General features: G+C 41.1%; 1 protein-coding gene across 3 annotated transcripts; it reads right to left on the bottom strand.

The window, feature by feature from the left end:
• Nucleotides 1-25: 25 nt before the first annotated feature.
• cblc (Cbl proto-oncogene C) lies at nucleotides 26-14,131 on the bottom strand. 3 transcript variants are annotated; one of them, XM_085801186.1, is made up of 13 exons: nucleotides 12,801-14,131; nucleotides 7,886-8,032; nucleotides 7,602-7,758; nucleotides 6,859-6,980; nucleotides 5,625-5,762; nucleotides 5,445-5,532; nucleotides 5,146-5,277; nucleotides 2,681-2,872; nucleotides 2,374-2,526; nucleotides 2,101-2,159; nucleotides 1,529-1,594; nucleotides 1,353-1,396; nucleotides 26-639 (listed from the first exon to the last, which is right to left on the bottom strand). In XM_085801186.1, exons 1-13 carry the CDS (start codon nucleotides 13,163-13,165, stop codon nucleotides 509-511), a joined length of 1,794 nt encoding a protein of 597 aa, XP_085657312.1. In that variant the 5' UTR covers nucleotides 13,166-14,131; the 3' UTR covers nucleotides 26-508. The 3 variants fall into 3 exon arrangements, with proteins under 3 accessions (XP_085657312.1, XP_085657310.1, XP_085657311.1); XM_085801184.1 differs by having other exon boundaries at nucleotides 28-639; nucleotides 2,681-2,875; nucleotides 12,801-14,105; XM_085801185.1 differs by having other exon boundaries at nucleotides 28-639; nucleotides 2,101-2,156; nucleotides 2,681-2,875; nucleotides 12,801-13,945.
• Between the last annotated feature and the right edge of the window lie 1,651 nt (nucleotides 14,132-15,782).

The following is a 15,782-nucleotide window of genomic DNA, read 5'->3' as shown; positions in this document are numbered from 1 at the left end:
TTTTTAGTACAACTGTCTTTAAAAAAAAATATTTAGAGGCCTTTATTTACTTGCATAATTTATTCATAAGAACACACTTGGTATGATATGGGTTAAATAAGGAGGTAAAACATTTTCTAATGCTTAAATTGTTCACTTGTCTGCATAATTACATGTACAATATCAAGCATTTTATTTATTTATCTATTACTGGATGGAGAAAACTATTTTATTATCAAAAAGATAGTGTGTGAGATACGTATATTTACGAACCAGTAGATAACTTACTGTGGAGATAATGGCAATGTCATTATTGAACAGTAGGAGGCCTCAGTGGGCAAATTTTCAGTCACTTCCACCCACGCGACTTCAGCAGTGCAACGGACACACATGGTCATTTCCAGTTAAAACATGACACCAAAAATTACTTTTACATTCCCTGAAGGTTGGTGGTTTGAAGATAGTTTAGTCCCTAGGTATCTCTCATCTTATTTAAAGAGTCTTTGCTTGCTTTAAAACATTTTTTTTGTCAGGATGACATTGTTCTTGTCATGTCACCAAGGCCATATTTGTCTTTTCTGGGGCTCGCTCTTCTTTGCACCCTCTCTCCGTGTCTTCGGTCTCTGATTGCGTGTGCGGGTCCAAGCCATGCAGCTCCACCTGCACAGAAACACAAAAACATGTGAGACTAATTCAACACAATCTACATGAGGAGTCTGAAGTCTAAAAGGAGATATCATGGTCAATACATTTACAAACCTCTGACTCTGCTTTAAATTATATACAATTACACCTACTCTAATAATATGAATTGTAGGTAACTGAAAGGTCAGTCATCAATAATGTCATGAATAGTAATTCTACTAAAGCTGAGTCAACAGGGGCTCGCTACAACATGTTAAAACGTCTGCTGTAAAAATAAATTTAAAAAAAGGCCCAAATCTGATTCCCTTTGAAGCAGAAAAGATAGAAGATGGTACTTAGGGTATTAGGATTCCAGTGAGCAAGATTCATTTAGAAAGCATAATGACAAACTATAAGAAGGGCAAACTTTCAAGAGGGAAAAACAAATAATCCGCATTAAGCCATTGCATCAATCAAATGAAAAACACAAAGAAGCCTTCATCCTGAGTACAGCAGGAGAGCCGTGTTTCTCTTGTGTGTAACAGAAGCTATTGTACTGAAAAAAAACTAGGACAACTGCAGGTCCACTGGGAAACGGGACAGAAAAAAGTCTGGGAACCACTGGTTTACACCAATATGCATCTTTTTTTAATGATAACATCTTCTGCCTGATGTAGCATAATCTCACTTGAGTTTAGTTAGTTAACACTGCACCTGCACAGCTCAGGATATACAATAATGAAACTTACTGTCAGTAGCGCTTTGTGATGACGACTCTGGGAGGGATTCAGCGCTGTTTGAAACAAGACAACACATCATTAGCAAATTGAACCAGCTTCCCACTGTAAGACCGAGCCATGGCGTAGAAGACTATAGGGTTAGGCTCGGGTGGAAAATGTCAGTTTATGGAGATGGAGTCAATCACCTGTGCGAGAGTGGGCGTGGCACAGCAGAGCCCTTGTCCTCGCTGTGTAGCTCCTCCTCCTGATGTCTAATGGAAAGTACACAGCACATTTTACACTCACCACTGTTATATTTCTTCTTTCATGTGTGACAAGCAGCAGGCCAGTGCCTCAGTGGAAACTGATGGGGGATCTTCTTAACAGCAGACAATAAACAGAAATCACCTACTAAACAACAACAGTAAACCTTGAACTCTGGTCTGCCTTGTTTTTATTTGTGTCAAGGCACAACAGCTGGTGGGAATAAGGTAGATTTTGAATGAAACACCATTACTATGGTGACCAGTATGCTTATAGACAAAACAGAAATGAAATCTATCCACCCATCAGTGCAACCAAGTGCAGCCTGCTGGAAATATCTTCTCTTGGTTCCATTATTGACAATAGGAACTGATTTTTACATATTTGACTATAAATAGTTAAAATGTCAAGATCCTCATCTGAGTTGCAAGAGTTTCATCAGCAGTCCCACATTCAAACCCCTCCAGGCTTCTTCTTCTAATATCCGTGTTTCACGACAACAGCAGTGTCTCACCTATTTGTGTTTGTCTGTTGTTTGTGTTGCCTGCGTGCTTCCCTGACACCGTGAGCCTGCTGAAGGGAGGAAACAGAGTGTCACAGCGATTGTCACAGAGCACCAGCTACCTACTGTCGCTGAGTCTCCGCAGCGTTGTGCATGAATTAACATTTTGCTGAGTTTCGTGTCTGTGGGGGACCGGAGAAAGTGATCACTATCATCAAACTGCCAAGTTGGAACTCAGCAACAATATGCGAGCGAGCAACAGCTTGAGAAGTCTGTGCGACTTACTGAACCGGAGTGGGAGGGTTTGGCCGGCATCTCGGTTTCTAATGTCTGGGACTGGTTGGAGGGAAATGTAGAGCGTGGGGTTGCGATGTTTTTCGGTGGCAGAGGTGGCACGCAGAGGTGGGAGCTGGGCACCTGGTAATCCAAACTTGAAAACTGTTGATATGAGAAAGACGAAGTTTAGCAGGCAGTCAGTGGGTTATGTTTTTTTTTTCTTCTAAATGGGATGGACAGAGACTAATGTCCTACAGCACAGAAGACCATTGATACAGCATGCACACCATAATAGGTACATCCATGATGCACACACCTTCCGCAGGGCAGCCATTTCCTTCACCACTAGTTCGATGTCCTCATGGTCCTCCTCCTCTGTGTCCTCCTCCTCCTCCTCCTCCACCACGCCCTCCCAGTGGCCGCTGCCTGGCAGGAAGGGCTCGATGTCTATGGACTCTGTCCCCCTGATGTCGCAGCGGCAGTATGGGCAGGTGTGGCCGGCTGACTTCTGCTAGATAGTTATCAGTGAGGTCACGGGCAGAGTGATGGAAACACTTTGTGAAATTTAAAGAGCCATTGTCACGCGTTGTCTTCAGAAGAGCTTTGTGTCTTTTGAAGACATGTAGTGGAATATATTGGGCCTGTCTTCAAAGGTAAAAGTCACCAGGTTTTCAGAAGATAAAGGAGATGGAAAATACCACGTTTAACAGACAGTGCAGGTTGTGGTTTTGCAGACATGTAAACCAGATGAAGATAGGTTTAACATTGTATATTTCTCTTATCGCTGTAGCACATGAGCTTTGTGTTTTTTGATGCTCATTGATTGGGACTGCTTTCTCTTTTCAGATGCGTTTGACAAGCTTTGTCAGACTGCTCCCTTTCCTACTTAATTTAGCAGTTTGTCTGACTGATGATACTCACAGGTACCTAGATTAGACTTTACAGCTTTTCCATTGTGGTCTGGTGTCCTCAAAGCACCTGTTGGCCTCTTTCATTCTCTCTCTCTCTCCTCACTCTTGCACACACACAGACACATTTTATCAAAGTGAATGTGACTGATACGGTTTAAAGAGGATGTGTGCCTTAGCTCTTACAGGAAGTCCTCGAGCCAAATGTCAGGACAGGACTGTTTTGCACCTTTGCAAAGACATAAACAACTCCTGAATAGCTGAGGGGCAACTTACTGGCTGGCTGAAAGAGATACATGCAAGCCAAGCTGTAGCCTACCTACTCTGACAGCAGCAGCTCTCTGATTGGTTGTCCTAAATGACACTCTGTCATGAAAAGAGGAAGTAGGAAGCCGGGGAGGCCCCCACAGTGCCGGAGCATGACTGCACACAAGACACACTGACTGAATTGTGATTTCCAGATAGACCCTTGGGAGTTGTGTGTCATCTGAAATGGTTAAATTTTGATTCACTGAATGACCACCATTTGATAGCTATTCTTTACACTTTCCTGTCAAATGGTGACGTGACCAAGCTAAAAAAAAAAAAGGAAGTTGAGTTTACACACTGACAGACTTGTGCTTGTCTTTACAGGAAGTTATATTAGCCTATCATTCAATTTGACGCAATAAAAAAAAAAAAAAAAAAAAAAATCCAGGACAGTTCATTACGTAGGCTAACTTACGTAGGGCCTCGCAAATGCTCGCGCTCCAGTAACTTGGGGTATCAAATTTGACACCCTAATGGTCTCAGACAGAGAGACAGAGAGAGAGAAAAAGAGAGATAGACTGACTATACAATCTGCGGGTAAAGCATCATGAGAAGAGTGAAGTGTGGGAACAGCAACAAGGTAAAAGCGGCTTCTGCCAGTTAACAGTAATTTAAACTGTGTTAGCATCTGTGGCTAGTCTACCTGTCTTGCTAACTTAGCCTTGTAACTCTTTACAACGACAACGCAGCATGTGTGTGTCTCTGTGTGTTGCGTGTCGCTTGTTAGCAGCTGCTGTTATAAACATTCAGTGCGTGAAAAAGTGAGTGTAATTTAACTACATTGATAAATACCAACGTCATTGCGTATTTACGTTGCTACCGCTCGGGAAAACACAGAAGCGCTGCGCGTGAACAAGTGTTTGCATGCGCGTACGTGCCGCCGTTCAGCAACAACCTTTGTGGTGGAGACTAGAGACAACAGGTGACAACAGACGTGATGGCTCCTCATTTGCACAGACGTTTTTAAACAAACCTACCTACCCACAATGATTTTGATATCACTGACTAAATGCAACATGGAAATAGTGGATTGACACTGACTATTGATTGAATTCAAACTATTGATCAGCAGGGCAAACCTACTGTTGAGAATAAATGGGCAGCTCTGAGGAAATTACCATCAGGTGTTCGGCCAAGCCTTGCTATAAATAAGTAGGTTGTATATTTGTACATGGTTTACATGTGTCATGGGTCAGAGACCTGTCAGAGTTTTGCTTACGGGCCCCAGGGGATGTTAGGTCTTGTTTTACATAATGACACATGAATATTGCGCACAAGCTTTGTCAAAAACAGACATCAACCCCAAACCACATGCAAATAACCAGTAGACTATTGTTACTCTTTGGTGAGCTAAAACCAACAACCAAACCTCAGTTTATACCAAAATAAATTTAGTTTATTAAAATAAGTTTCACTTCACTGGCCTCTGAACAACAGTTACGGTAACTGTATTTGTTTTAGTGCCAGTATGTGGTTAATGGACATTAGGCTAGCATGTGGTTTGTGATGAAAGTGGATAGACTGCACAGCAAGCTACAGTGAAAAAGTGGACGGAGGTTCATACCTGCCAGCCTGTGAGGCAGGGTTTGCACAGGAGATGCCCACAGGGCTGGATGCGTGTGTCCTTATCCCGCTCTGCACAGATCTTACACAGTTGGAAGGTGCTGCCGATTTCACAGTAAAGCTCGTACTGCTCCTGTTGGGCGTTGATGGTGGGTTAGTCAGAGAGACAACAACAGCCAGGACACGATAACAGAAAGCGATATCTCAGGATATGATCTGTGTTTTTGTCTTGGCAAGGCTTCAGTAAGCTGCTGGCAGTTCACTGTAAAATTGATAAAGAGGTAAAGTGCATCTGTTTACTTCTGTAACTTTGACTTTGCCCCGCTGGGTTGGTCTGCACAAGCTTGTCAGGTCGGGGTTCACATCACGGCCATCTGGGAACAGGTAGCTGCAGGAACAGATACACAAAGCACTTAGAGGAGACACACACGCAGAGAGATGGCAAACTGGACAACAGTGTGTGTGCATGTGTGTCCTAACCAGCCCTCATTGAAGCCTTGAATGAGTGCCTGGTAGAGAGGTGTATTCTGGGGGATGGTCTGGACGATGTCACCTTCAATAGTCACATGGCCAATAGCCCACTGGCCCATCCTTGTGCAGCTCAGACGGAAGATATAGCTGCAAGAGACAGAGGTCCTAGTTAATCACACTCATTTACAGGAAAAGTAGATATTAAAGGGATAGTTCAACATTTTGGCAAATTGGCCCATTGCCATAATCGCTATAGTCATAGCAGTAGGTTCATTACTTTTAATTGTTGGTGTACCGGTAAGCTATTTTTAGAACGGCGGAGCGGAGCAACAGGCTGCTCAGGGCTATGCTATGGAGGCTAAGGCTAATTTCTTGGTTTTCCTCATGAAAATCATCAAATACACAACCCAACAACTCCAAAAGGCTGTCGTGGACAAGTTGTGAGCTGCACAATCACCACGCTATGAGATAATAACGGAACGTTACGAGACGGAGCTGTTTAAGAGGTAAATTCATGCAAAACCGCTGATGCGCGTTGTGTTCAGGGACAGTTTTTCAGCAAGCAGACTCTGTATTTACCCTGTATTTACCTCGAAAACGGCTCTGTTTCGTAACGTTCCATCATTATCTCATAGCGTGGTGATTGTGCAAGTCACAACTTGTCCACAAAAGTGTTTTGGAGTTTTGGGATTTTGTATTTGATGAGTTTTATGAGGGAAACCAAGAAATTCCTTTAACCTCCATAGCTTAGCTCTGAGCAACCTGCCGCTCCGCTCCTCCATTCTAAAAATAGCTTACACCGACAAATAAAGGTAACGAACCTACTGCTATGATTATAGCGATTATGGCAATGGGCCAATTTACCAAAATGTTGAACTATCCCTTTAAAGTTTACTGATAAGATCAGTCATTCTTTTGCAAATACAATACTGTGCTTTTCAAGGACAATACTTTTATTAATACTCGGTGTGGTGCGAGAATGTTTTATGCAGGTAAAAATAAAATGCTCACAAGGAAAGAAAATACAATGTACTTAATAGATTAATAAATGAATACCGGTACTTCCCTTGATGAATTGTTAAACTTTTCAGAATAAATAGTCAGGTACTTGGAGGGCTGAACTTAGTGGAACCTAATTTTTACACAACTGACATAATTTGTATTCAGTAAAACCTCTAGTGCTACATGACATGTGTGATGCAGGTTAACAGGCAGAGTTAGTTAGTCGCTGTGTCGTTATCACCTCCCCGGCCTATGCAGGTAGTGTTCCAGACGATCTACGACCTGGTCATAGGTGAGGAAGGCCATGTAGCCTGGATGAGTTACTGCTAGTTGGTTCCAGTTCCTTAAAAGTGACTTCCATGGCTAATGGAGGAGAGGAGAGGAGAGGAGAGATATTCAGGACGGATTAGTGTTCATCATTTTTCACAATTAAAAAAATATGACATCTTGGAAAATATGCCTCTTTGTATTCTTGCTGAGAATTAGGTGAGAAGATAAACACAACCCAGTTTAGCTTAGCATAAAGATTGGAAAGGGACAGACTGCTGACCTGACCTAATCAAATGTTAACAAAATCAACTTAATTATTTAATCTGTACACAAACCAAAGTGTAATAAAAACACTTTGCTGTTTTACAAAGGGTCATGTGCTGGATTATTTTGACTGTCTGCTACTGACCCAGAAAGAGTCCAACATCAAAATAAAGGATAATGTTGTATATTTTACACTTTGTTTTTGAATGAGGATTTGTGTTGGTGTTAGTTTTAGGTCATTTTTGTAACCTTTGGTCAGAGCTAGGCTAGCTGCTCTTCCTTGTGTCTCGTAAATTGGCTGCCTATAGCAGCTTCGTGTTTACTGAACAGCTATGAAAGTGTTATCAATCTTCTTATTTAACGCTCACCAAAAAGACAGATAAGCATATCACCCAATTTGTCTCACTATTCTTTTACATTAGCAGCCTCTCCGCTCCTCATCAACCTCACCTGAAACAGTCTGGTGAAGATGTCAAACTCAAACACAGATATGTGGTCGTTACAGGTGAGATCAATGGTTGATTTCAGAGCCATGGACTCCATCCCTTCCTCAAACGGATGCACGCTTCGCAGCTGCTCTTTAAAACTGTTCCACTTAACTATACACCTGTCAGAGCACATCGTTGATGGTCAATGCGTACACACACACACACAAACACACACACAAAATGCAAAGACACCATTAAAACAATCGCAAAATGTCAGGTCGTCTTCGGAAGTTCCTCACGACTCACTTGTTTCCAAATGACTGCCACCAGAACTTTTCAGCGTCTGTCTTAGTCACCCTGTAGGTGTCACCTTGAAAAGATCCGTCTGGAAACATGGCCTTCATCTCCCACAGCATGTGACTGAACAGCAAGGACAGTTTGGTCAAGCTGCGCCTGAGAGTGAGAGACACAGCAGACGTTCAGTTGTGGAGCCAGAAATAGAATTAGGTATACTTCGCTTAGAAATGACAAAGGAGGTGTGAAAGTTTGTGATAACAGTTTGTGCTATTACGACCCCTGCCCCCCCCCGTCTGTTCAGTCTGCCTCTGTTTCACATGACTGGTGAGTGGGGCAGGGGGTCGTCTGCACCGACTGCTATCACTTGGGCCCAGTGTTGCCCGCCTGTAAAAGCTCTGGCTGCTGTCAACCGTCCCCCTCTCTCCTTCCCCGCGGGCAACCATTCAGTTAAGATGCTCCAGCCCTTTGTTCTCTCCTTGTACTTTGTTTTCATCAACTTACAACACTTGTACGCACTCCCTCCCCGTGCTCATGCACACACGCTACAAAGCTGATTCTAGTGGCATTCACGTGCTACGGATTATTGTGTTTTGCATGTAAATATCCTCAGTTTGCAAACAATTTCTGTTTGTCTGTGTCTCCTGCTTTGGTAACGGGCTTACCAGATAGTGAAAAAACAGGAGACTCATGAGGGAGCAAGACTGTGACGGGTCTCTTATATATAAGTAACGTAACATAAATCACTTGGCGAGCTAAGAACCCATCTGCGTTTAAGTTATGACACTGATCTGTCGTCCAAACTGTTGCAGACTCAGGACATTTACATCTGCAGAACCCCAATCTTTTATAGTTTTTGCTTGGATTCTATTTTTGTCATTAATATTCTAGGACAGATTTCTGTGTAGGTGTGTGAAAAAAAATGCAGAGGTTAACACACACAAGCCTGCTCAGTAGACTGCACACTGGCCATGAATACATACTTATAAACTGAGAACATAAGAATAAAACAGAACTCTAACAATAGACTTTTGCATTTACTTTCATATATATATATATATATATATATAGATATTTAACTGTATTCTATTATTGACGTTTACACAACATTGCTGATACTTTCCATAGAAACACACACACGACAGGTAGTCCAGCTTGCAAACAGGATGCTCTCTGTTGCATGCACGTCTGTGAATACCACAAAATGTTCCAGTGGCCAGTGTGTTACCTTAGGCCAATAGATGCAGCACGCTTTCTAGGCTCCTTGAAGAACTACATTTATTTATATTTTAGCAAGCAAGTATTAGTGCACGTTTCTCTACACAAAGTCACTTTATGTCTGTCAACATAAATCTTATTACAACACTCAGAACAGATTAAATTATCAGATTAACACCAGATTAGTACCACAACCAATACCACCAGAACTCTCAGACGACAATAACACCTGAATGATGTAAAACACAAATAGTTAAAAAGTGTAATTTGGTTTGTGTAGTATCCTTAAAGATCTATTTCCAGTATGTTGTATGCAATATGGTTTAATATGTCTGATGTCATTTTCTGCAAAGAAATCTATTTACCATTAAAAAATACACCCGTTTTGTCAAAAGTTATGCTCCATTCAGATTAACCAATTACATGAAGTAACAATAATCAAAACATGTATGAATGGAGGAGGGCTTCAGACACTAACTTCATACACTCTTGTTACATCAGTTATATCATCAAATATGATGCAACATACTTGATCTGGATAAATTCTTGAATACACAAATCCTAGTTTCTGCAGTATTATAATGCAAATATAGCCATAGTTAAACAATTATGTGTGCGATACAGTGATACCTGAATCAACTAAATACAACAATAGACGTCAGTCCCATTTATTTAATTGTATGGTTTTAATCTTCATTTCAGCATATCTCCGTTTTTGTAAGACATCTTCTGATGCATACCGACTCTTTCATAAGAAGGACATTAGAATTTGTGACAGTCATTGTCATTGACTTTATTACCTCACTGAGGAAAAGAAAACCTCTATGGTGTTTGGGTAGAACAGAGTAAGGTGGGAGGAAATGTGTAAGCCACATGCCTCGCTCTGGCCGGGCCCCTAGGTGCTTAAAAATAACATGTAAAAGACACAGAGATGGTGGTGAACTTTACAGTAAGTTGATGTTTTTGACCTGATTACTGTATGCATTGATGTCAGTGGACAAGGCGTTGCATTACACAAAAAGTTGTTTGGTTGGCATTTCCTGTGACTGTGTCATTGTTAAAAATATTTTTATGAGCTTGAAGTGAGGCTATTTCTCACTTCTGCTGATGATATCTTTTAACTTGTAATGAAGTATGTTTTTAATGTTTTCCCATCAGTGATTAAGTTTTAGTATTAAAAAAAGAAACTGACATAATGGCTAATAACCACTTGTTTTAAAAAAAAAGTTGTTTAGCTCACTGCTCACAGCTGCCGACTTTGTACATTGCGTGTTCAATTCCAGTCAGTAGATGTCAAAGTCATCAGTGTGTCACACACAATAATCTTCCAGCTGCTAAACCTTCCACTGTCGTTTCTGTCACCTCCACCATCAGCTGGATCTCACTTCTGTTTTTAGCTTTACATGATAGTCTGACAAATAATCCACTTGCCAAAGGATGACGATTATTTTAACCATCTATTGGCATTAGAAATACGCTGAGTACTTACATCTGTATCTGTGGGATAACAGGATGTGATGAGATTATGACAGGACACTCAAGAAAAACTTAAAAGAGGATATTTACACAATTTGCCCTGATAATCTTAGCCACAATACATGTAACGCAATGTGAATTTGCCACATGACTGCCCATGCGGACATTGCTGCGGTGAACGCCATCTGTTATCTTACGTGTGCAGCAAATTTCTTATGATAATTCGTCTTTAAACATAGCTTTATCAGATTTACGGATTCAATTCAAAGAAAATATTTGACTTAAGCTGCTGCCTTGTACAATTTTCATATGTCATGCAGTCAATCAAAGGTCAACACGTGTCACCCGACTTGGAGCTCGGCGTTGATTGTTACATTATATATCTAACATCTACTACGGCGAATGTAGGGAAAATCACATGTGAACTGGTCACTCAAATTGGCTGATTTTCTTTCTTTTCATTTATTGCGTAATGTGTTTCACTGCTATGCAACACATTGGATACGTAAACCTTTAAATAATGATAATGCAGCCAATAGATAGATAGATAGATAGATAGATAGATAGATAGATAGATAGATAGATAGATAGATAGATAGTGACATGTCCTTAAAAGTTGGTAAGTGGAGAAAGTCACATAAAGACTCTCTGATGAAGATATGCTTGGTCAAAACTGCAACTGAGCATAGTGAAAGTTTCGTTAATAACCATGTGCTCCAAATCCCGTTCCTCTTGTGTGAATACACTGGCAGTAAAAACAGGCTGTAAACAGATGTATTCATGAATATATCTGTATGGACATGATGACGCTGAGAGAATTTCTGCCTTTGGGTACATGCTCTCTCTCTCTCTCTCTTTCTCTCAAGCTGCTCACATTCAGAGGTCGCCGTTGCTTTTTCTGGTTTCCCTACATTAGCATCACAAAGATTTGTTTTGGCTCTTTTTTTTCCGCCTTCGTCATTAGTAGTCCCAACAGGAGCAGGGGCCAAGGCTCAAACTCCAAATAAAAAGTGCTCCAAAACATCCACTTTTACAATAACAAACAACAAACCTACAGGATGTGAGCATAATTTTTTCTCTCAGACGCACATTGGACTTGTGGGAACTGTGGATGTGTTTTAATACAGCTTCTATAAACTGTAGAAAACATTTCAGCAGATTTTAATTAACGTTTAAAGGGGGTGTCAAATACTCTTTTATATCTTCCAAGTATTAAGTTATGTCACCTTTTTTGTCTTATATCGAAGAGTATTTTTGGGCTCAGTAAAAAGCCGGATCCCAAATACTACGTATATTTTAAGGAATGTGTGGCCTGTGTTTGACCCTACAAAAGTTTATTTGTCTTAACTCATGTTTTTAGTTTGATAACATGATCGGGCTGAGACTGAAGGAAAAATGTTGACTGTAATAGAAGTCGTCCAATAGATGACCAGTAACACAAACTGAATCATTTCCTCACTTCCTCCTGTTTGCTTGATTATCCTCAGACCTCACTGTGAACAGTTCTCATTAAAACTACAAAGAGAAATCTCAATAAAATCAGGATCATCTGTCACATATCCAGACCAAGAAAGGCTCCGTTTCTCCAGAGAGAAATGTTGCTATTAGTTTTTTTTTTTTTTTCAAATTGTGATGTTTCAAGCCAAATTACTTCCAGAAAGTATTAAAAATATGAATTTTCATGCTGCAACTAATGATTATTTGTATCGTATAATAAATAACTCTCTATTTAGCCAGCTGTTTATTTCAAAAATATACTGCTCATTAAGTCTATGACATGTTCAAAAATGTTGTGCATCGGAGCGCTCGATGTGATTAGTAAAAACTTTTTAAAAGTTTAAAAAAAAAGGTTTTGTCCAACTAATAGACCAGGAGCTAAAGATATTCTGTTTACAATGGTACAAAATGGTGAAAATCACCAAACCAGTAACTTTTAGCATTTTTTGTTAAACACTTATTGTTGCCAATTAATTTTCTGTACATCAATTAATCAATTGTGTGTTTCAGCTAGGAGACGAACATGATGTGAAGAAAAAAGTGAATGAAGATCTTAAAACATTTGTGTCAACCATTAAAAAAGATGTGTATGTTTATCTATTGATCTACTTCTAACAACAAAGCCAAATATTGTTGTGAGTATCTTTTTGTAGTATTTCAAAACTTAAATTTGCGGCTAACACACGATCTTCTATCTATCTGTATGGATGCAGGTTTCAGTCAGGAGCTCTCCTACCTGTAGCTTGACGTCTCGTCAAATATCTTCTCCCGTCCCTCTTTAAAAAGCTGCACGGCCCGGTCCGTCTTATCCAGCAGGTTTCTGACATGGACCCTCAGGTAGTTGGCCTCGTCTCCCCGGGGCACCTGTCCGCCCGCCGCTCCCCTGGAGACTCTGTAGGGCTCCCAAACCTGCCCAAGCAGTGCTGTGGTCTCAGACACCAGGTCCGGCAGGTATGGCGGACTGTTCCTCAGGCCCAGCCGGGGGTTAGTGCACAGCTCACGGAGCTTATCCAGTTTTTTGAGGGCCTTGTCCACCAGTCGCCGGTCTCCGCCGGTAGGGGGCTGGGAGCTTGAGACTACTGAACCTGCTGCCGCCATCATTTCTCTGTTGTGTGTGTGTGAGCGCGAAGTGAACTGAGAGCTGCCTTAAATATCAGTCAGTCTGTCTGTCTGTCTGTCTGTGTGTGTGTGTGTGTGTGTGTGTGTGTGTGTCTGTGGGGGGAGTAGTAATAACTACTGATAGTCCCACTGTGTTAAGAGGTGTGTGAGCTCACTGCCTGAACGTGTAAGAGCAGAAGCCAGAGCAGCTATTGACACGGGCTGGGGTTTTTGAGTGTTTAAGCTGGTACTTTTTGCTCTTAAAATGAGTCCTCGGCTTCATCTGAAAAGCTCACATCCTAGCCTCCTCAAACAGCATCCATCCTTGATCCATGTAACAATAACCTGACAGGATATACAGCATTGAATAACATGTGCAGTGACAGCATCTTTAAAAGAAAAAAAGAAAAAAAAGCTTTCAAAGCTCCACTCAAAAGCGTCACTGCTTCTGTTTGTGGCTTCTCACTCCTCTGTCAGCGTCTCAGAACAACGCTTAAGAACAAGGTGGGAACAACACCAGATGCTAATGATTAGAAAGTGTGAACTAAAAACAAAGATGATTTTAGACTAACAATAAACCATTGAAGCAGTTTCAACTGTTATTATACCTCTCCTTTTCTCTCCTAGCTCCCTCGACGCTCCCAGCTCTCTGCACATTCACCGTCTCTTTGCCATTTCTGAGCACAGCCTTGCCTTATCAATATCCATGTATACATCTCAGCAGCACAGCAGTCCTACATTCTCAGGGTCAATACAGCTGAGACGTGTACTCACAGCAAAGTGGAAAAATTGTTCTCTGTCCTGGCCTCAAAATGTTGCTGTTTCTTCTTAGTCTCTCTTTCTTCATGTCACCTTCTCTCTCTATCTCTCTCTCTTTCCTTCTCACTCTCTCTCTCTCTCGTGTTGGTGCAACCTTTGATTGGCTTCCTGGTTGCATGCAGACAAACAGGTTTGTTTTCTTTGCTCTACTACTCAGGCAGGCAAACAGAAAGAGAGAGAGAGAGAGAGAGAGAGAAATGGGAGGGAGGACTACAGAGGTGTGGACTCAAAACTAGACATTTGCTAAGAATGAAAGCAAAGCATCAGGCCTGAGTATCCAACCAGGTAACAGACAGGATGCTGGTGAAATGAAAGCAAAGGTCAAAGATTAGCAACTCCAGCTGCTTCCCCAGTTGGGGTATAAGAACAATCGTCTTCTTCACTCGACTGTCAGCAGGGAGGAAGGTTTATTCTGTAATAAAATGGATGTAGCTGGCATTTCATCAGTGGTGGACATGAATTGTTCCATCTTATTTTTAGCTTTGGGTGCAGCATGAAAAGGACAGCAACCTGCCAATGAGTCCTGTAATGTTTGTAATATTATTGTATTGATTATCACAAAAGTTCGGTACAGATATTAATGTTCTCAAGACAAAGTATCACAATAACCCTTGACTTTTCCTCTTGCACTGCCATGACAACAAAATATAAGATTTTGGGTAAAATGTCTGAACAGTTTTTAGATGGATTTCCATGAATTTGATACTCACATTCAAGTTCCCCAGGCTGCATTGCAACAGATTAACTGGTGAGATTCGTAAACCTTTCCCTTTAGCGCCATCATCAGGTGAAAGTTTTTATTTGTCCAAACTTCTGGTTTATGTGATCAAATGCCTGCAAAGCTTGCACACACTCATCAGCCTCAGCTGCTCTGTGTGTGTAATGTTAAAACATGTTTACAGGCTAACAGGCTAGTAAAGCCCAAAGACATTCAATGTAGCAATATACCACATGCAGGCTGAAACCACTATGTGTAGTTATTTTTTGCCAAAAGAACAAATGAAACAAGAAATTATTATAACTGTTTTACACATAGATGACTCACTATTCAGTAGATGGAGCTTGTCTAATGACAAGGAGGGAAGACATGATCATGAATGAATGAATGAATGAATGCAGCATTACATATTTTCGTATCTGATTTTAGAATAAATCATTAGAAAAGAAGAAAAGAATCGAAACATCTTTGATTCTGACACATTTCCCTTTAAAGGTTCAGTGTGTAAAAATTGGCAGGGTTTATTGGCAAAATCTGCTACCCATGAATATATTTGTCTGTAGTATATTATCCCTATAAAATAAAATTTGTTCGGTTTTCGTAGCCTTATAGTTCTTTATACACATACAGCAAAGGTCTTGCTTTAGAGAGTGGCACCATCTTGCGCTGCCATGTTTGTACGGCAGTGCGAACGAAAAATCCAGCCAGCCAGAGAGCACGTTTTGCGAGTTTCGCGTTCATAAAAAAAAAACAACCAAGAAGAAGGCAGAAGGAAAGAAGAAGTAGTAGGAAACAGCAGACATATCGTAACTTCATCACTCCATGCTCCTGAAATACTGCCAGTCGTCCCAGTTTTTATTTCCTCGGAGGCCACCGTCAATTTGATTGGTTGTTATTGAGCAGGCGGGATATTCAATGTTTGGGGCGGGACCGAGCTCGGTGTGTTTATGTGTGTGTGTGCGAGTATGTTTAGCTAACGTAGATAACTGTTAGCTCGTAGGCTTGCTACGTTAGGCTAAGTGATGGAGCGCAGGGATCCGGAGGAGGAGAGTGGAGTAGGGATGGAGGAGAGTTTGTGTCGGT

Source organism: Trachurus japonicus, chromosome 16 (genome assembly GCF_045865225.1).
Source record: "Trachurus japonicus isolate A0001 chromosome 16, Traja_1.0".
Taxonomy (NCBI): Eukaryota; Metazoa; Chordata; class Actinopteri; order Carangiformes; family Carangidae; genus Trachurus; species Trachurus japonicus.
This window is presented reverse-complemented; position numbering and strand designations above follow the sequence as displayed.

Coding starts and splice junctions, on each gene's coding strand:
- cblc (XM_085801184.1), bottom strand. CDS start 13,165: ATGATGGCGGCAGCAGGTTCAGTAGTCTCAAGCTCCCAGCCCCCTACC. Junction 5,763..6,858: donor TACCTGCATAGGCCGGGGAG/GTGATAACGACA, acceptor TGTCTCTTGCAG/CTATATCTTCCGTCTGAGCT. Junction 5,533..5,624: donor CAAGGCTTCAATGAGGGCTG/GTTAGGACACAC, acceptor CTGTTCCTGCAG/CTACCTGTTCCCAGATGGCC.